The sequence below is a fragment of the Gigantopelta aegis genome, chromosome 6, assembly GCF_016097555.1.
Source record: "Gigantopelta aegis isolate Gae_Host chromosome 6, Gae_host_genome, whole genome shotgun sequence".
NCBI classification, from domain to species: domain Eukaryota; kingdom Metazoa; phylum Mollusca; class Gastropoda; order Neomphalida; family Peltospiridae; genus Gigantopelta; species Gigantopelta aegis.
The window spans coordinates 75,701,882-75,722,957 of record NC_054704.1 but is presented as its reverse complement, the minus strand read 5'-3'; the positions used below and the strand labels follow the sequence as shown (position 1 = coordinate 75,722,957).

The 21,076-nt window shown below is 35.8% G+C and overlaps 1 protein-coding gene across 1 annotated transcript in view; it reads right to left on the bottom strand.

Moving 5' to 3' along the window:
• LOC121374927 (nuclear factor related to kappa-B-binding protein-like) overlaps positions 1 to 21,076 on the bottom strand; it is a 29,359-nt gene that overhangs the window by 6,664 nt on the left and 1,619 nt on the right. Inside the window, exons 2-22 of the mRNA XM_041502068.1 lie at positions 20,032 to 20,142; positions 19,319 to 19,523; positions 18,997 to 19,074; positions 18,280 to 18,335; positions 16,658 to 16,725; positions 15,582 to 15,709; positions 14,727 to 14,842; positions 14,047 to 14,117; positions 13,567 to 13,695; positions 12,705 to 12,817; positions 11,666 to 11,756; positions 10,580 to 10,799; positions 9,215 to 9,299; positions 7,956 to 8,082; positions 7,284 to 7,470; positions 6,541 to 6,601; positions 5,889 to 6,063; positions 5,158 to 5,264; positions 4,209 to 4,332; positions 2,233 to 2,312; positions 14 to 863 (exon numbers count right to left, since the gene is read on the bottom strand). Coding sequence (XP_041358002.1) covers positions 14 to 863; positions 2,233 to 2,312; positions 4,209 to 4,332; positions 5,158 to 5,264; positions 5,889 to 6,063; positions 6,541 to 6,601; positions 7,284 to 7,470; positions 7,956 to 8,082; positions 9,215 to 9,299; positions 10,580 to 10,799; positions 11,666 to 11,756; positions 12,705 to 12,817; positions 13,567 to 13,695; positions 14,047 to 14,117; positions 14,727 to 14,842; positions 15,582 to 15,709; positions 16,658 to 16,725; positions 18,280 to 18,335; positions 18,997 to 19,074; positions 19,319 to 19,432 — 2,980 coding nt within the window. The 5' untranslated portion in view covers positions 19,433 to 19,523; positions 20,032 to 20,142. The remainder of the gene's footprint in view (positions 1 to 13; positions 864 to 2,232; positions 2,313 to 4,208; positions 4,333 to 5,157; positions 5,265 to 5,888; positions 6,064 to 6,540; positions 6,602 to 7,283; positions 7,471 to 7,955; positions 8,083 to 9,214; positions 9,300 to 10,579; positions 10,800 to 11,665; positions 11,757 to 12,704; positions 12,818 to 13,566; positions 13,696 to 14,046; positions 14,118 to 14,726; positions 14,843 to 15,581; positions 15,710 to 16,657; positions 16,726 to 18,279; positions 18,336 to 18,996; positions 19,075 to 19,318; positions 19,524 to 20,031; positions 20,143 to 21,076) is intronic.

Here is a 21,076-nt window from a genome sequence, read left to right as displayed (position 1 = left end):
GGACAAACGTTACCTTGTATTTTGATGGTGGTGGTCCTGGGGTTGGCCATCTGTACGCGCTGGTTCTGTGTGGTGAGGAGGTTGCCCACCATGTGTGGCGTCGTCGACACTTGCTGTATAAGTCTCGCCACCGTGATGGAATCGCTCTCCTTCGTCCTTGGGTGTGACGACAGCGATGTCACCAGTCCCGCCTGGGCCGTCAGAGCCTGAACGGAGGTCAAGGACGGCGACCCGGGACTGGACACGCTTGTCACCACATTGCCAGCAGCGTTCATGACGCTGCGCACAGTGTGTTTCTGTAACACAGCCTCGGCTTTAGTCCCAATGCCGTGAAGACCCGTGGCATTGCCCAACACGGCCGAGATTGCACTGCTGTGTCGGATGACGTTCTTCGTCCCAAGCAGGCCCATGTTGAGAGCCTGAGCGCGCGTGATCAACGTCTCCGTCTTGCCCTGAGCTAGTGAAGTCACAATTGCACTGGGTAAACCGGACGCTGTCACCATCGTACTGGACACCGATTTCGGCAGACCAGCTGCCTGGGAGGAGGTCGTCTGGCTTTTTATCAGCTGGGTCGTGGTTTTCAGGGCAGAGTGGGTGACTGGGTCGCCGCCCGTGCTGCCGGCAGCAGATATGCCTGTCAGGCCCAGGGCAGCACCAACAGTCTTGGGGGAGGTAGTTGATTTTGCAGGACTCATTTGCGGCGCCCGCAGAGAGGCAGAGAAGGCTGCATGCGTCAGATTCTTGGTGGTGGGAGTGGCACCAAGAGCAGAGGCCGTCAGGTCATCAACAATGATGTTTTCATTACTTGAGAGAACTGACGACGTTGTCACCGACTTGTTTAGAGCTTGCGAACTTTCTTTACTCTGTTTAAAAATACAAAATATAATGAGTATTTGTGAAAAACAGTAAACAGATGCATAGACAAACATACACACACACACACACACACACACACACACACACACACACACACAAACTGAACAATAAAATAATATTAAACAAACTCAATCTGGTTTGGTGCTAATTAACTGAAGCTTATAAAATTACCACCGAAATGTTAGTGAACTAGGACATATAGTCTTTAACCTTTAGGATACTGCAGGCGAGATGCTGCTCAACATCGTACAAGTTGAAATACCATATACTGAATGCTTAACATTGACTAATTCATATTTCCTGCTGGTTTGTACAAGGCAATAATAGCGTATGAAACAGCTTTGACAGAAACTATGGCTGAGAAATTTTTAGTTGAAAAATTGATTTTTGGCAAGTATTTTCAGCAACATTTTTTAAGCATTACTTTTATTTTGAGGAACTGATTGCTGATTGTTACCACTAATTTCATAATAAATTTCACCAATTTTACCATAATGAAAATCATGAAATATTGGCAGGGTTCACCAAATTGCCACATGCGATATAATGTTACATATGTTGAATATATGTCATTACCAATTTGTCAAAAAGGCAATTCGAAGACTGTGTTTTGTTTATATGTCGATAGCTATTAAAATAAAAAATTCTGTTTAGCTAAATGTTACTTGAATTTCACTACAGATTGTCTGGCCAAATTTTGCATTTAGCTTAAAACCTATATTGGGATATGAATAGTATGTTTGTTTAAAAAAAAACTGTAATCAGGGAATAATGGCCATAAATACTAAACATCTGGCTACAAACGTGTAAGTCTGAGTGTATCAATTTTTCCTGCAATGTGAAACTAAAATGAACTGCTTTAAACTCTCATTAAAATTAAAAAAACATATTTATAAACTTTGTAAAAATATGTGAGTAAAAGTAAATAAATGTAACATGCAGCCATCGAGAAAATATGAACTGTATCTCATCTTCAGCAAGAAAAAAAGGATACAAAATTAGCAAATACACATAGATTAGAAGTCATTTACAAACTTATTTTTTATGTTTTAAAAATGTCAGTTTTCTACTCATGCATGTGTTTAGCGATTTAGTCAAACTCAAGAAGAATTATCTGTAGTTAACCTCATTTATTTCCAAAGTGTTACTAGTAGTTACCATGTTAAGCAAAAAAGGTTATCACAATCCATCTAAAAATGTATCATAAAATTTAACATTTTATGAACATTAAAATATTAGTCAAAGATTTGTTATTAGGAAGACTAAAATTGTATTACAATTTTATGTTGAACAGCAATTCATTTTATGAATATGTTAGACCACTAGAAGATAATTTGTGCAAACATGAATAATTACATGAGATATCTTTGGGGTTTTCGGTTTCTGTAACGACTTCTTGGCTTTCACAGCTGCACCCTGTGCTTGATGAATGCGTTCTGAAAAAAATTACACGAGAAAACATTAGCATCATTGATGAGGTGAACACACTTTTCAACAGTTATTACAAAAACAAACAAATCAAATTATATCACAAAGGGGTTTTGATTTCATATGTCAGCCATTATTAAGTCTGTACAAGGATGTAATCACTGGGTTGGAAAGTAACTTCAGTGTTAAATCAACAGCTATTACACATCAGAAACAGGGTACTTATGATCACTGAACTATTTCTTTTAGTGAAAAAAACCTGCATCATGACATACACTGCTAGAAACAGGAAAGCACATACCCCAACTTTTGAAGGTGGTACTAAACCAAATAACTTCCGGCTGGGTCAAGTTCGAGGTGCACCCAACTTTTGATAGAGAAGTGAACACCAGAAGTCCTGTGATTGGTTATAAATGTGAGTGTGTTGGATGTAAAAAATAATAGTTTCATCTGGGTAAAAAAAATATGTAATTTTATTTCATCTAGTACCAATGTGTCAAGTAGCCTTGTGCTTGAAACATGTATGGGGTACCTGTAAAAAAAAAAAGTACTCAAATTTTGTGCGGAACTAGGGTAGTCATAGACGCTACTCGTTATTTCAGAAACAAGCAGCTTGACCTCCAATTTTTTCTGATTTACTTTAAGTGTGAGGGGTGGTAGTATTATATCTGTGGTGTTTATGTTGATTGATACACTGCAGGTAGGAGTTTTAGCCACATATGTTACTATTGTCGTCTGTGGGATTTGATTTGGTAGTATACACCCTGAAAGGAATCTGCACAAAAGTTTGTTTTGTTTTTGTTTAATTATCAGTTATTGGATGTCAAACATTTGGTAATTTTGACATAGTCTTAGAGAGGAAAAATTTTACAAAGTTTGTTTTGTTTAACGACACCACTAGAGCACATTGATTAATTAATCATCGGCTATTGGATGTCAAACACTTGGTATTTCCGACTCAGTCATCAGAGGAAACCCACTACATTTTTCCTAATAGCAAAAGATCTTTTATATGCACTTTCCCACAGACATGAAAACATATACCACGGCCTCTGACCAGTTGTGGTGCACTGGTTGGAATGAGAAAAACCCAATCAGTTGAATGGATCCATCAAGGTGCTTCGATCCTGTGACACAAGCACCTAAAGCGAGCACTCAAATGACTGAGTTAAATGTCAATTTTCCATTAGTAGCAAGGGATCTTTTATATGTACCATCCCACAGGATAGCACATATAACAGCCTTTGATATACCAGTCGTGGTTCACTGGCTCGAACAAGAAACAGCCCAATGAAAGAAATGTTTTATATAACGATGCACTCAACACATTTTATTTACGGTTATATGGCGTCAGACATATGGTTAAGGACCACACAGATTTTGAGAGGAAACCCGCTGTCGCCACTACATGGACTACTCTTCCGATTAGCAGCAAGGGATCTTTTATTTGCGCTTCCCACAGGCAGGATAGCACAAACCATGGCCTTTGTTGAACCAGTTATGGATCACTGGTCGGTGCAAGTGGTTTACACCTACCCATTGAGCCTTGCGGAGCACTCACTCAGGGTTTGGAGTCGGTATCTTGATTAAAAATCCCATGCCATGCCCAGTACCTACCAGCCTGTAGACCGATGGCCTACCACGCCGCCACCAAGGCCGGTAAATAGCCCAATGAGTCCACCAACGGGGATCAATCCCAAACCGATCGTGCATCAAGCGAGCGCTTTATCACTGGGCTACATCCCATCCCTTGCACAAAAGATGTTACCTGGTAACTATATCAAATTACAGTCAAGTCATTTTATGTCATGAAGATAAAGGTAGGAATCATCAAAGAAACAAAACCCTCACTATTGCTTTGTAATAAGCAATATGTGCCTGTTTTCAGTATAATGTGTACTCACCGAATTCTTCGATTGTTCTGCTCCTGTGTAGGTAAATCCAGAGTTTGCGATTCACCTCATACTTCACACAGGGATCCTTCTCCGAATGTAACCGATCAAGGGCACCACTTACCACAGTGTTTATCTGAGAAACAAGGATGTCAGTTCATTAGTTCAAACAATCACAGCCTATTGGAGCTTGTAGATTTTTAATATTTGAACAAAAGCAAAACAGTAATTGTCTTCTATAATCAAGTTACAAAGCCATCAGGTTGACTAATTTACCAATCACTGTGTTCATTGTCAAGATATGATGACTAGATAAATCTCTATATTTTTGGTCAGTGACCAAAAATATAGGTCACGTGACATGAGCCCGACTCGACTCGAGTACATCAGACTAGATTTTCAATAAACATACTCTTCAAATCATTTGTTTTAGTACAGTAAATGCAAATAATTTTAGTTTTGCGATAACAATACAGAACTAGTATATTTGTTTATGAATTGGAGTTTAGAAACACTTTTTGAATGTGACAGAATGTAGCTAGCGTCTTACAAAGAATGACGTAATGTATCTTGTATGACGTCATACAAAAGCCTTGCTAGGTTGACGATACTCGATTTGCGTACACAAAAATGGAATAAATAATGATTTTCTAACTATTCCTGTAGGATTGCAGGATAAAAGAAATAACTGGTTATTGTCATAAGATATCAGCTTTATCCTTCTCATGTCGAATGCAGATCGGCAGAGCCTCACTGCATTCGCCATTGTAACCTTCGCAGGATAAAGCTGATATCTTAAGACAGTAACCAGTTATTCCCTACATATACTCAAAACAAAAATGTTTAGCAAATTATCCTATTGCAATGTACATTCCATGGTTCAGCATACATTATTAAAATAACCTAGTTCTTTAGTACCTACAAACTATTAGATGTTTTTACATATTTATAATCTACAAACCTGTGTGTCTGTGACATTGGGAGCCAGAAACTGAGAATCTTTGAGCAGTTCACAGATATCTCCACGAGTCCCCTCGCCATTCGGCAAGCGGGCAGCAGCATCACGCACTGACAACAGAAAGGAGAGTTGTTAATAATCAAATATTTGTGATCTATGTTATTTCATTGTCAATAACAGGCATTGAATTTAGGATTCCATGCTTCCTCGTATCCCAGATATTGGGTCAGAAGCATAAGACATAGAATCCCAAAATATCAGATTACATCATTCTTACAATTCCAGCTGAATACTAATAATTCTTTTTTAATTCAATGCCTGCAAAAATATGTGCCATTAGTGGTCTTTTTTATGTTGTAACCTGGTGATCAAATCAATTTATGTTACCCGGTACTGTTTACCAAAAACCATACAAATTATATTTGAAGCCAAAATGTACAGTGGAAGGTACCAAAATGTACAGTGGAAGGTACCAAAAAGTATGTGTGTGTGTGTGTGGGGGGGGGGGAGGGGCACACTTTTATATTTACACACTTTTACACTATTATAAAGCAAACTATCTGAAACGTGGAGGGCACATGCCCCACCCTCACTTCCTATGCCAGTGTTGTAAAACAAAACACTCCAAATTCTAGATGTCAGGGGCGCATTTTGTATGTCTGGTATTTTACCAAATTTCTCCACTCTATTCTCCAACTACCAAGAGTATTTAGCTGAAACTGTAAGCGGCATACCTAGAGTGAGTATCGTGACAAACGGAGGTCGTTCAGACACCAGCAGTGTGTGTTCCCTTGCTTTAGTCATAGCATTGTCCTTGCTGTACACTCCTTTAACAGGCCCCACCACAGACTCGTAGCCGTGCAGTCTATAGATAAACGCTTTGTGGGGACTGTCAAATCTTTTCTTCTCCTAAAATACAAACACAATAAAATACTGTCAAATCTTTTCTTCTAAAATATAAACACAAGATAACATTACTTAAACAAATAAGATACTAATTTATAGTTAATCAAAATTTACATTAAGCTAAAGATGATCATTGGTTATTTAAACTCTGCATACTGCCAGAAGGATTTGCTACCGTGTCGAAGCCCTTATTTTAATCAAGATTTAAATCAAAATCTCCACATTGTCAATTATAAATAAATTCAATGAAATCCATCTAAAATATTTTAATAATTTTGCCACTCACCAGGCTTTGGGAAGATTTGTTTTCTCTTTACAGTAGCAAGCGAATTGTTAACACAGAGTCTTTCCATTGTGTTATGATTTTCAGTCAATGGGGCATTATTAATGTCTACATAAATTGAGAAACAAAAGAAAAAAGCAGGAAGACTGGATGAAAACTGTTTTGAACGAATCAACATGTGTGTTTAAATTACAGACCTGTTCCTGAAAAGTGACTTTTTCTTCATGACTCGTTGGTCGTACAACAAAGGCTGTTTTTCTGAAAAAGATATTACAACAAAAAACATTACAAGTTTTTCTCTCAATTCTATGTAAAAAAAAAACTAAATAACTAATGTAGTATACTCTATTATTGACTTTAATACTATATGACTAGTAGACAACTGTAACTATCATTTGTGTTGGATTTTTTCTTTTCTTTACGTAATCATTATTAGTGGGCATTTTTAATGCAATAATTTGTAAAATAACCGATGAATCATAATAATTTTTACCTTGACATTTTTTCAGACTAACACTAAAAGATTGAATCAAACAAAGTAATAAATATGTCATTCAGTAATCTGAATCAAAATGATGCAGCAATTAAATCTTATTATAAATTTAGCAAATATCAGGGATGATAATCATATTTCAAAAACATTCTCTTTTGGACTGTAGATTCTTCATGGTCTGACAACCATAACTGACTATTTCCAGTAATTATTTTCAGATTAATGAGTTTTTCTAAAAAATCCAAAATTTTATTTATTTATTAAAATTATATATCTTTCCATCCACCATATTACACGTATGTGATCCAAAATTAACTACATTTAAAAACAAAAGGTGAAATAGTGGCATAACAAACAGACTCAGTTTTGATTCTTAGCCCTCGATATACAGACTCGCCCTCAACAATCAACTGCTGATGAAAGAAATGTGACTGCGAGACAACGTACGACTTGAGTGGAAGTGGTGAAGCCTGAGCGGTGTCGCGGTCGACCATGCCGTCGTCTTTGTGCTGCAGCCAGTGCTGACTGAGTCGCGCCAGCTCCATGTTGTTATCACGACCCTCCCCGATCCACTTCCAGTGCTGAGCGCGCTCCTTGTAGTCAAGAAACGGAATGAAGTTTTCAACCGTTAAACCTGAAATATAAAATGTACATCAGCGTTTGACCAACATGCCGAAACCTATACACAGCAGCAAGGGATCATTTACATGTGCAGCACTTTTCCTTAAACAGGATAATACGTACCATAAAATGAATACGTACCAGCAGTTAGGCACTGGTTGGGGTGAAACACAAAACAAACCCATCAGAGTCAGCTGATCCTACAACACACTGCACCTTGGGCTACTACATTACCATTGAACTACAACCCTGTCCCCACTCCCTCAAGATGAAAATGGTGAAAAATGCATGGAATCTACCTGTAAATCTTAATGAATACTAGTACTTGGTGACAGTCAATGCTGAACTGTTTTTAACAGCTGGTTACGCCAACATCAATGTATAATTGATTTTAATAAAAAAAAGTTAGGCCAACATCAGGTTTAATTGTTTTTATCAGTAAAACATATCATAGTGGATGGATGGATGAATGAATGAATGGAAATGAACGAGAATTACCCAACACATCTCCCGACAGGAACTTGAGCGCGGACTGCACAGACTCCACCCAGTTGGGCTGCAGTAAGAACCAGGTGTTCAACGAACTCGATGGGGACTCCTGCCACTCTCGAACTCGCTCCTCCAACTACAAATAGGTTACAGCCATCATAAATAACAATCACACACCTCACATTATCAAAGTACAGTGGTTACAGCCATCATAAATAACAATCACACACCTCACATTATCAAAGTACAGTGGTTATATTCATCATAATAAAACAAATAAAAAATCACTTTTTTTTTTGAGGTATGATGGTAATAATCATAAAAAATTACATTAACCAACTATGTCGGGGCACTGTAATATAGAACTTTATATTCAGATAAAAGTCTGCAAATTGAGATAAAAATAGAAAGTATCTCTATAACTGTAATTGGACACTGTATAAAGAGGAGATATGAAATACCTTCACTGCACCGACATGCAGATCTACATATTGAGATAAACATAGGAAATTAGACGCTGCGTATAAAAGAGATTAAATACTTTCACTGGTCTATATACTAAGATAAATATACAAAACATAATTATGAACACAATGTGTTGAAACAAAGATATGAAATACCTTCGCTGTCCAGACTCACTAATATACATAGTAAGATACAGATACAAAACATAATTATAAACACAATGTGTTAAAACAAAGATATGAAATACCTTCGCTGTCCTGACTCACTAGTCTACATAGTAAGATACAGATACAAAACATAATTATAAACACAATGTGTTAAAACAAGAGATATGAAATACCTTCGCTGTGCTGACTCACTAGTCTACATAGTAAGATACAGATACAAAACATAATTATAAACACTGTGTATTAAAACAAGAGATATGAAATACCTTCGCTGTGCTGACTCACTAGTCTACATAGTAAGATACAGATACAAAACACAATTATAAACACAATGTATTAAAACAAGAGATATGAAATACCTTCGCTGTGCTGACTCACTGGTCTACATAGTAAGATACAGATACAAAACACAATTATAAACACTGTGTATTAAAACAAGAGATATGAAATACCTTCGCTGTCCTGACTCACTAGTCTACATAGTAAGATACAGATACAAAACATAATTATAAACACAATGTGTTAAAACAAAGATATGAAATACCTTCGCTGTCCTGACTCACTAGTCTACATAGTAAGATACAGATACAAAACATAATTATAAACACAATGTGTTAAAACAAAGATATGAAATACCTTCGCTGTGCTGACTCGCTGGTCGGGGCATTCACAAATTAGATCACGCAACAAGCTGAAGAAACTACTGAGCTTGGACCCTGTCCTGAAATAGTCCCGACAAGAAGGAAGTAATATCAGCTACACATAGGCATAGAGATACGTTGGGTACACCCCATCGGAATTGAACATACCTACTCATGTAAAGGAACATCGAGCATCCACCACACTGTATTGATTCAAATATGTAAATATATTTAGTCAGGTAGCGTGATGTTAGGCACCCATTCGCCCACCCCTCACTATTACACTGTATTAAGTCTAATACATTAACTCTGGGGTGGAGAGAAGTTAGTTACCTTCCAACCCCCACTCACACCCCGTATCACACTTTATAGAGGCTATTTCATGGTGTTTTTTCAAATATGATTTTCACAAATTGCTAAGCAATGAGTGAAAATATGGTTTTCACACATCACAAGCTGACATACAAAATAAAAATTGTATTCGAAAAAACACCATGAAATGGTCTATTTATCATATACATCTTTCCTAGTTTTTGACAATATCTTTCACCTTTTTTTTTTGTTAATGTCTTTTGCTGATCCTATTGAAAACACGTAATGCCATGATATGTTTCTTCCGGTTGAACTTTTGTGGAAAATTTATTTGAGTATTGTATTTGTAAAAGAAATACAAATAAAAAGTATCTTCTTTTTGTTAATAATTACTTAATGATACTGCTGTGCAAACATACCTGGCAAAATGATGCTCCCAAAAACCCCACAAATGCAAAATGAACCGACCGGCAAGTTTAAAAACTTACACTCAATGACAGGACATTGTGTCATCATTATTTAGCTTCATATTCAATCAGTTTTAGCCAACTCTCAACCGCACTTCCAATTATCACATTGTATTCAATCAAACTCATGTAGCGGTAAATCTGCCACCTCCACTATTATCATTTTATTGATACTCAGGTAGCAGTAAATCAATTATCTCCCTATTCCACCCACACCTCTATTATCACATCAAACAAACTTACTTAGCCAACTCTCAACCGCACTTCCAATTATCACATTGTATTCAATCAAACTCATGTAGCGGTAAATCTGCCACCTCCACTATTATCATTTTATTGATACTCAGGTAGCAGTAAATCAATTATCTCCCTATTCCACCCACACCTCTATTATCACATCAAACAAACTTACTTAGCCAACTCTCAACCGCACTTCCAATTATCACATTGTATTCAATCAAACTCATGTAGCAGTAAATCTGCCACCTCCACTATTATCATTTTATTGATACTCAGGTAGAAGTAAATCAATTATCTCCCTATTCCACCCACACCTCTATTATCACATCAAACAAACTTACTCAGGCAGGGGGAAGTCAGGCACACCTCCCTCATCACGCTGCAGTAAATCAGATGGGACTTCTAGATCTTCATCCCCGCCGTCGATCATGGGAGACCCGAGTCTCTCCTTGCAACTGGAATCCGGTAACTCTGTCTTCAGCTTGTTCTTCAACTTCCGGTCTTCCCGGTCTCTCACCTTTAGCTTCTTCTTCGCAACCGGAGATATCTGAGCAGATGAACCTACACAAACACAACAGCTTACTCTTAGATCTCACAACAATACTGTATTTCATATATGTGTGTTTTACATCTAACATCTAGATAAATAAATATCTCACTTCAACACAAGTCAAATATGCCAGTGTACTATACATCTCTCATTCATAACAGTGAATATCACACCTCTATACAAGTCAATATCTTACATCTATATATACAAGTCAATATCTCACATCTAACGTTACCCTACTTCGGACATTACAGTTCCCATTACAAAATATAAACACAAACATATATCAAAGAATGCAATTGAATCCCTTTTCAGAAATCATTTTGTTCATATGATATATTCAAATCATGAATCTATTGAAAGCAAGTGTTTTTCAACAAGAAAGTATACTAATATCCGAAATGCTGATCTTCAAAGAGAAAGTACTTCGAAATATGTTATTTATATTGCTAGTTAAATAAATAGAGAATAACTACTTAATGACATCGGATATCTGCTTTATCCTGTGAAGGCAAGAATGGTAAATTCTCCGAGGCTCTGCCAAGTGGAATTTCTCATTCGACCAACGTCATTTACTAGTTATTATCTTTATCCTGCAGACCATAGAGATTATGGGGAAAAGCTATCATTGCTGTTATTCCAGCCACATTGTACGATGGTCAAAGGAGCAATTTTGTAATGTATCTATGCGTGTGACATCATATAAGTGACGTCAAAAGTCATAATCTGATAGTGTACGTTTATGACTTTGCTTTAATCAGTTATCATAATCTGTCAATAGAAACAGTGGTTGCAGGATAAATACCCTTCAATAACTATTCTATTTATTATTTCTGCAGTTCTCTTTAATACAACAACAAAGGTAAAGTAAAACTACCTGAAGGCGATTTAGATATCTTCCTGTTGGCTTGACATCGGTTCAGGATGTCCTGTAGTGTTACAGACTGTGTGTCGAGCTCCAGGAGATCCTAAAATAACAACAGTTAGTACCTCTGCAGTCAGTCTTGCTCATAACTCAGGGAGTAGATGACGTTATTAAAGAGCAATTTTCTCATTATGAAATAAACTGTCACACTGATCTAGGTCACAATAGCCTAGATAAGGAGGTATGTTAGACCAGTCTCGAACATTACAGCACGTCTAACATATAGTGTCTAACATATAGTGTCTAACATTATATAGTGTGTAGACGATATAGCTTTAATTAGGAAGGAAATGTTTTATTTAACGATGCACTCAACACATTTTATAGACGGTTATATGGCATCGGAAGCTTTAATTAGTGTCTAGAAGATACAGCTTTGACAAGTGTCTAAAAAAATATAGCCTTAATTAGTGTCTACAATAGCTTTATCTAGTGTCTAGAAAATATTCAACAATTAACTATAATATTATATAGAGACATTTATTAACTAGTAACATGTGCTCGCTTATTTTCATTTTGGAAACATTTTAAATATTAATTCTAACAGAAAACAATGTATTACTTTCAAAACTGCTGATTATAATATAAACTGTCCAGCCTATCTTTAGGCTCTATAAAAATGGTAGAATATCGGTCACCAGTGGACACCACAGAGATGAATTCTGACGCCATATAACCGTAAATAAAATGTCTTGAGTGTGTTGTTAAATAAACCATTTCCTTCCACAGATATGAAAATGACATTGAAAACAAAATTTGGAAACATTTTCACATGGTCTTAAAATGTAAATATTTTACATCAAAGAACAAGGTCAGGAACAGTTTCAGATCATAATAAAATTTGAAATTTACTACAAAATCCAACAATGCGGAGTCCTTAGTGCATTTTATACTTTTTTGTTCAAGTGTTTGATATGAACATTATAGCTCTAACTGTATTAGTTGTTTGTTGTGTAATGACGCACAACCAAACACAATAAACATGTCTTACAGCACTTTCTGCTTTCTTCTTCTTGTGCTTGAGTAACATCATGTGGTAATCTTCTTCAGTTATCTCCACGGGGCTGATTGGTCGCTGTCGCTTGACGTGTGTCAGATTTGAGCCTAGTTAATAGAAACCAAGACAAACATTACATAGAGTATGGTAATATATATATATATATACACACACACAACACAAACTGTACTACTAGCCACATCGGCTGTCAGAAATATATATAATATAAACTATTAGTCTTATGAACTATTAGTAATATATACAATACAAACTACACTACTAGTCACATTTGTTAATTCTGACATTTTGCCATTTTCCCCAAGGGATCTTTTAAATGTACTTTTCCATAGGCAGCTCTTTACACTGTTTTATTTTAATGTTTTCAATTTTTACATCGATTTTGATCATCAAATTATTTGGACACCCAATAGCTGATGTAGTTTTCATTCATTCATTCATTTCATTCCATTCATTCATTTCATTCTGGTTGGGTTGGGTTTTCCTCGTTCCAACCAGTGCACCACAACTGGACAAAGGCTTTCCTGTCTGTGAGAAAGTGCATATGAAAGATCCCTTGCTGCATTAGGAAAAACATAGCGAGTTTCCTCTGATGACTACGAGTCAGAATAACCATATGTTTGACATCCAATAGCCGATGATTAATTAATCAATGTGCTCCAGTGGTGTCGTTAAACAAAATAAACTTTGGGTTGGTAAAAAAAACAAATGGATTCACCAAGGAGATTTGATCCTATGATCCACCCACTTCAGGTGAGCACTCTCCCTACTCGGGTAAATCCTGTCCCTGATCACGACTAGATTCAGTAGATTACTACTCTGCTGCTCTACAACCTACCTGCGATATCTCCATTCACAGCTACTGGTTTTGAAGCAAATGTTGCCAACACGCTAGGTACTGTTGGCTCGGGGGACGGGATCGGACCAAGAGACTTAAACAACTGACGTCGGCTTCTCTGGACTGGGCCTGCAATAGTGATCACAAATCATGTCAAAAGTATATAAAATTTGACATTAAAACTTTAAAAGACTAAATACACACCAATTAAAAACAATATCCATCAACTAATGCAGAGCACACCGCAATGTATTTTGAAAAACATTTAATACATTTAACACGCTCATACAGTCACTGTGTACTGGCTGGGGTGACGGGGGGAAACCTAGTCATGTATTACTTCCTGTAACTGTGTACTGGCTGGGGTGATGGGGGGGAAACCTAGTCATGTATTACTTCCTGTAACTGTGTACTAGTGGAGGGGTTTGTGGGAGTGGGGTAATCATGGTAATGAATCACTGTTTAGTAACTGTCACTCACTGACTGACTCCTCCTCTTCCTCCGAGGACGTCTCCTCCACCCCGCACTCTTCACGGATGTCTTTCAGTAACCTGCACATTAAGAGAAAATCACTTGTCAATGTATACTCAATTCACTCATTTAACTGTTCATATTACTACAAATACACAATTCATTCACTTGCTCAATCAGTCGCTCATATTGCCAGACAATTTTAATACTCAATTCAATCAGTGACCCAAATGTGTGTTAATATAAATGCACAATTCACAAATGTATCAATTGAGCAAATTGCTCAACTTGTAAGGCTTAATTCACTCAGTTTCTTAGTTACTTGCTCACATAATTACAACATAAAATTCACTTAGATGCTCACTTATTGGCGTATATAGTTACAAATACACAATTCACATTTCTAACAGAAATATTAAAATTCACTCAGTTACTAGCTCTTTTAATTACAAATGTGCAATGTATGCAATTTCTTAGTTAATTATTTGTATTATTAAAATATACATAATTCACTGTTACCAATTACTTCCTTATGTAGTTATAAACCTACAATTCATTCAAGTTCTGTCACTTGCTATTATAGTTACAAATACACAATTCACTCAGTTGCTCAGTTTCTTTCTTGTAGTTGATCACATAGTTACAAAATCAAAACTAAATTATCATGTCACTTTCTGACTTACTCTTACCGGATGTATTTCTTCTTTACTTTCTGTTCCATCGATTTATTTTTCGGAGGTGTGGGAACGTGATGAATTTTAATGGATTCATCAGGTGCCAAATGATTTACCTCTTCTAGTACTTGCTGAAGCAAAAAGAGATTTAAAAATTAATAAAACCAGAGTTTATTCAAAAGAAGAAAACACAATAACTATAAAGTAAAGTAATAAACTGATCAGCACACTGAAAATACAACTGAATTACACTATGCTTTACATTAAGAATTGTTTGAATACTATATATTTAATCTGCTTAAATATAATGCTTTGCAATTTAATTATTGGAGTTTCATTTTTAGAGCAAATTTATTTAATGTTTACATGCAGTTTGTTTGTTTGTTTTGTTTAAGGACACCACTGGAGCACATTGATTAATTAATGACAGGCTATTGGATGTCAAACATTTGGTAATTCTGACCCGCTACATTTTTTCTTATGCAGCAAGGGACCTTTTATATGCACTTTCCCACAGACAGGAAAACACATACCACGGCCTTTGTCCAGTTGTGGTGCACTGGTTGGAACGAGAAAAACCCAACCAGCTGAATGGACCTACAATGCAAGCACCTCAAGCGAACACTCAAGCGACACAGCTAAATCTAGCCCCAGTTTACATAGAGATGCAAGGCAACACAATTACTGGTTCACACATCTATAACACTTTTTTTTCTTGCAACAAATTTTTCCTTTTACAAAGGCAGTATTAAAATGTAATCAACTTATAAATTTAAAAATTAAAAATTAAACAATCTACAATCCATATATTCATTATTACAGTTTACAAAATGCTGTCCTTTATAGTATTTTTTAATATTACATTTGCACCTGTTTAGCAAGTATGATATCCTTGAGGAGGTCAGAATAGTATCGTTGTTGGCGAAACTTGTATTCACGATATTTGTAACTTCTGCACAAACTTGAGTACTTGGCAATGTCTGGCGAGAGGTAGCCATCTGAAATAGTAGAATATTTATACAATACGATAGCCTTTCAGTCATGTTTACTTGCTGCAAATGTCACATTTAACAAAATTGCCATAGGCAGGCTCAAAACTGCCCTTGGTGGACTGTTTCACCCATGGCAATTCTTTTAAAAATTTCCGTGGGAGAAATCTTCTTAAGTTCGAGCCATGTGAAGTGTTTATTTTATATTACATTCAAGTAGTATACCTCTAACAGTCTTTACCAGGAAAGGTGAGTGATCACTCTCACTCTCCTCCACACTCGCCTGAAATAATTTTTAGGAGATCAACAAATTTAGCTCCTTGCAATAACATTTTCAATACATTTTGTTTCAAATTTAATGTGATCACTTGCTTAGCATGATTTCAGGTGAGTGATCTTCAGTTAGCCGTGATTCTGTTCATGGTGAAGAAAGTCTACCAAAAAATGAATAGGATATTGACAGAAGGAAGGAAATGTTTTATTTAGTGACGCACTCAACACATTATATTTATGGTTATATGGCATCTGACGTATGGTTATGGACCACAGATATTGAGAGAGGAAACCCTTTGTCGGCACTTCATAGACTACTCTTTTTCAATTAGCAGCAAAAGATCTTTCATATGCACCACCCCACAGACAGGATAGCACACACCACGGCCTTTGGTATACCTTGTGGTGCAGTGGCCAGAACGAGAAATAGCCCAATGGGCCCACCGATGGGGATCGATCCTAAAGGATATTTGATGGAGTAAGAGGACTGTTTTAGTTTCGATGACCAGAGATGAATACAAATACAAGTCACTCAAACAACAAAACAATAATGACAGTTCAAACCTATAAATGAAATACACTGGGTGATCAAACACAGTGATTAAAATCAAACTGCATCACAAAATCCAAAATTTGTATTTATTATGTAGGTTTCTTGAAAATAAATTGGAGTGTAAAACTCACCTCTCATTTTAGCCTGGAACTGAGTGAGTGGATTTCCAAACTTAAAATCTTCACCGGAAAACAATCTCCTGTAAAAATGAACACCAGACATGTTGATTGGTGAAAGAAAATTAATATCAATCACTATTAACGTAACTATTTCATTTGTTTCCTGACATGAATTACAGCTTACTGTTAAACACATTAATTTTTTGTTTTAATTTTTTTTTTTTTTTTTTTAATAGACAAGTTAAAGCCGCACGCCCTAGTTCCATCCAGCGAAAATAAATTATAATTTGGTTAATCTACAAACCTGCAACACACTTAGATCACGTTTTTATCAAATGGAGTGAAAAAACAGGTTTTATATCGATAAATACCATGGGAATCCCCATGTCCCAATTGCTTGAAATAATTTTGAAAGTTAGTATTCTGATGTCACCGGTAGATGTCACTCGAAGCACAACAATGCCTACGTCATGACAAATTTCACGGAGTGCGCACAGACTTGGGGTGCGTTCCTTTCACCTCTATTGGACATGTTCCAACTGTTCTGTCCTGGTTGTATCCCCTCTCCAGATATCGTAAGACTTAGCAAAATTATTGGTTTTAAGGGTTTGTAACATTTTGTATTGAGATACTTACTTGTCTGAACTTTATTGTTACTGAAAATGTTCACGAACTGTGAAGAAAAATCTCACAAATGAACAACAAGCAAACAACAACAAATCGGATGTTGATTGCACGAACCGTGCACGAGAAAACAAACCGAACCAAAATGATAACGGTCACGTGGTATACCAACGTCTGTGACGTTTACACAGGAAGATTCCCTCTAAAAATAGATTGGACCTCGCTTGCTTAACGTTTTTTTCTCGAGTGCACGCGGCTTTTTAAGAAATATTAAAAATGCATTTTATGGTTTTATAAACATCAGGATTATAAGGATTACCAAAAAACACTTCAGGTGAATGGAAATGTGTATTCTAAATAATAAAATGTAAGTAAAGTGCAATTTTATTTGTGAAAAAATGGGTTTAATAGCGAAAAACAACGCCGTAATGGTTAACAACTAGCCGTAACTAGGGTGTGTCCCTTTAACATGATCCATAAGAACAAACATATTCACCCAAGCACAAACACGTTACCACCCACACCTGCTCCAACATATATACACATCAAAAATGAAAAGTGACGAGTGTTTCTCCTCTCGCTTTTCATATAATTTTGCACTATTATTTGTTGCTATTGTGCATATTCAAATTATTGTTTAGATATGCGAAACTGCTTTTGTCTAAAATTTCTCACCTAGAATTAAGAGAGCAATGTACTTCTAAATGCAAACCAACACCACACACAAATAGCAGACCTAGCAGGTTAAAGGAAGGCATCACTGGCTCCCCCGGAGACAAGTTCAAGGAGTGTATTTAGCTCCCCATAGCATGTGAATATTTTTTTAAGTACTACAAAAGGATTCAATTTATCAAAGGATATAACATCTTAAATGACTCACCATAATATAAATTAATGAACCAATTAATCACTCCCCTCAACAACAACAAAATTCATGGTTAAGTCCTAAATAGCACCCTCACGAAAACATACACGCAAGTTCAAAAATGACACATGCACACAAATCTTACCTCACAGTCTCTTTCTTTTCTTCTGCATCATTCTCAGTAAACTTGGGAAGAAGTTTCTTAAAAACAGATTTTAATTACTGTTACACAAAAATTGGTTCTAACAATATTATACAACTTATGGACAAAAGGAAATGAACAGCAAACCTACCGAGTGTTAAGTGACAACATCCTGAATTTTCGTTAAAGAAATGTATATATATATACCGGGGTTTTTCAAAGTACCAAACAGTAATTAAGAGTTAAAACTTTTGTCCAATCATTGATCAAGGTAATCCGATATTACAATGTTTTGCCATTTACTGCCATCTCTTCAACACTTATTTAAAGTTTTAAAAAACCCACCTTAATTATCAACCATTTTTTACTTTCCACGAATTTTGATGACCCAACAAAAAATTTCATAACTTCTAGGCCCAGAAAATAACATCTGCAAATTCCAGAATTTCCAGGACCCATATGAACCATGTATGTAGTGGGGTGGTAAGAACAGTTAGTAAATCACTTTTCAAATGTGGGTCGGTGGGTGGGTGCATATTCTGGTTATGACAGCTTTAAAATTGGGTAGGGGTGGGTGGTAAGAACAGTTAGTAAATCACTTTTCAAATGTGGGTCGGTGGGTGGGTGCATATTCTGGTTATGACAGCTTTAAAATTGGGTGGGGGTGGGTGGGAACACTTTTGACACCTATGAATTAGTCTTGAACTACACATAACATACCATTAACTCTTCTTTTTGAGCATCAGTGATTACTGTCTCCCATGTGTTCTGTGATAACACCTCACTAAAAATGTGACCCTGAAAAAGATTTTGAAATACTTCAGAGGATTCTGCAAAGCAATATTTAAACCAGATGTAGGAAAAACACTGTGCTGTTACTACATACACCATTTCATCACATACAGAACAACACATACCACATCTTTTAATGAACCAAGCAGAGATCATAGGAACAGGAACACATAGTTGGTTGAGACAAAAGGTGACCATTTTATAAAGATCTGTACATTTGCAATACTCTTAAAATATATATTAACCGAACCTGTTCTATTAATAACTCGGGCAGCTGGACTTCCTCATTACCCAAAAGACACCGCTCTGTGCGCTGTGAAGCCGCACGAAAACCTGGCCACACATCACTGTTTGGGTCCATCATGCATTACTTGTATGTCGCAGTCCAGATCACTTGTCTTCTACATCATGGCACGAAGTTGGGTCGGTGAAGATGATCCTGTCATACCAACACTCTGGAATGCAGAAAATATTTATACACTTTGGCTTTTTTTCTGAAACTTGTACAAAAGATAGTTTTGTTCACATAACACATTTCTTCTTCTTCTTTTTTTGTGGATTCAGTTTAAGACATCATTTACAGAGTAATGCAAAACTAAATGGGTTAACAAATTATTTTGGTATTGGGGGGAGGGGGGGTGGTGGGTGGTGGTGGGAGTGACCCATATATGGGTTTTTTAAAATTTCAATTGTTTGCCATTATTTTAAGCCCATTAAAGAATTGCGATGTTTAGTAAATCTATGTTTTTCATACATTTGTTTTAATTAAATGTACAAAACAGCTAACAATGTTTGCTGGGTCCAGTTTTAAATAATAAAAAACAATACTTTTAAAACACAATCATCTTTTTTCAGTCTGTAAAAAGTCTGCATCAAAATAATCTATGTATATGAAATATATGTTCGCAATGTTCTTTAAAAAGTCTACAAAATTTTGGTGTCAAACAAAAAACCACTGCTTACCAGACAGCTAATATATGGCATCCATAACAAATTTTAGCTCAACATCATTTGCATTTTGACAGTCTGCCGATTCAGGCTCACTTTTATAACAGATATCAGGTATCGTAGCAGCTTTAAAAAGAGAAAGAAAAGAAAGTGCTAAAATTAGGTATTTTCTTCATCAATAAATGTCTATATTTTACCACAGCATACATAATCCTTTAACATGTACCATAAGCACTAAAGTACATGTATAAAATATAAATATCTCATTTATTTATTGTTTAAATTTATTAATTTTTTTAATTGCCCCAGATCAATGTGACAATGTCAAGGATGAGGTGCCTTGAATCATTGACTTACAAAGTGTTTGTAATGTAGTCATGTACATACATATCCATACACTCATACATATACATACATAAACATATTTTCACAGATATACAGATATATTTTTAGTGACTTAAATGTACCAAATTATTTTATTACTCGTGCTTGAGCAAGTTTTGATCGGAGGAGAAAAGAAAGAAAGAAAGTTTCAAGAAAGAAAGAAAAATTAAGAATGAATAAATGAAAATAGATCTCATTTATTATAACTAGGTACCGGCAGCCAAAATTTTTATAGCTGAATATTTACATTAAAGCATTTTTTATGTAACACAATCACAAACCAAGCAAATTTTTAAGATCAGCATACACAAACTATAAATATTACAGTAATGTTAATTAATGCATAAATTAACAAAATATATGAATGTGATTATCATTAGCCTTTTTTTTCTCTTTTGTTAGCAAACAATTTACATACGATTCGACATAATTATTTGGACAATGTTTGATTTTTAAATATGTAATCATGCTTCATTGTCCACTGTTGATTTTGGCATGTCTGAGAGACTAGATATTTACCTACCCGTATATAATTAAACAGTATTTTTAACAGCCTCCATTTTGTTCCATACCAGTATCCATTTGTCTGTTTGATACACTGTACACACAATAAAAGTTATATTTTATTTGAGCAATAAAAACGTTAATTTTATTATTATCATATCGGCAATCTCAG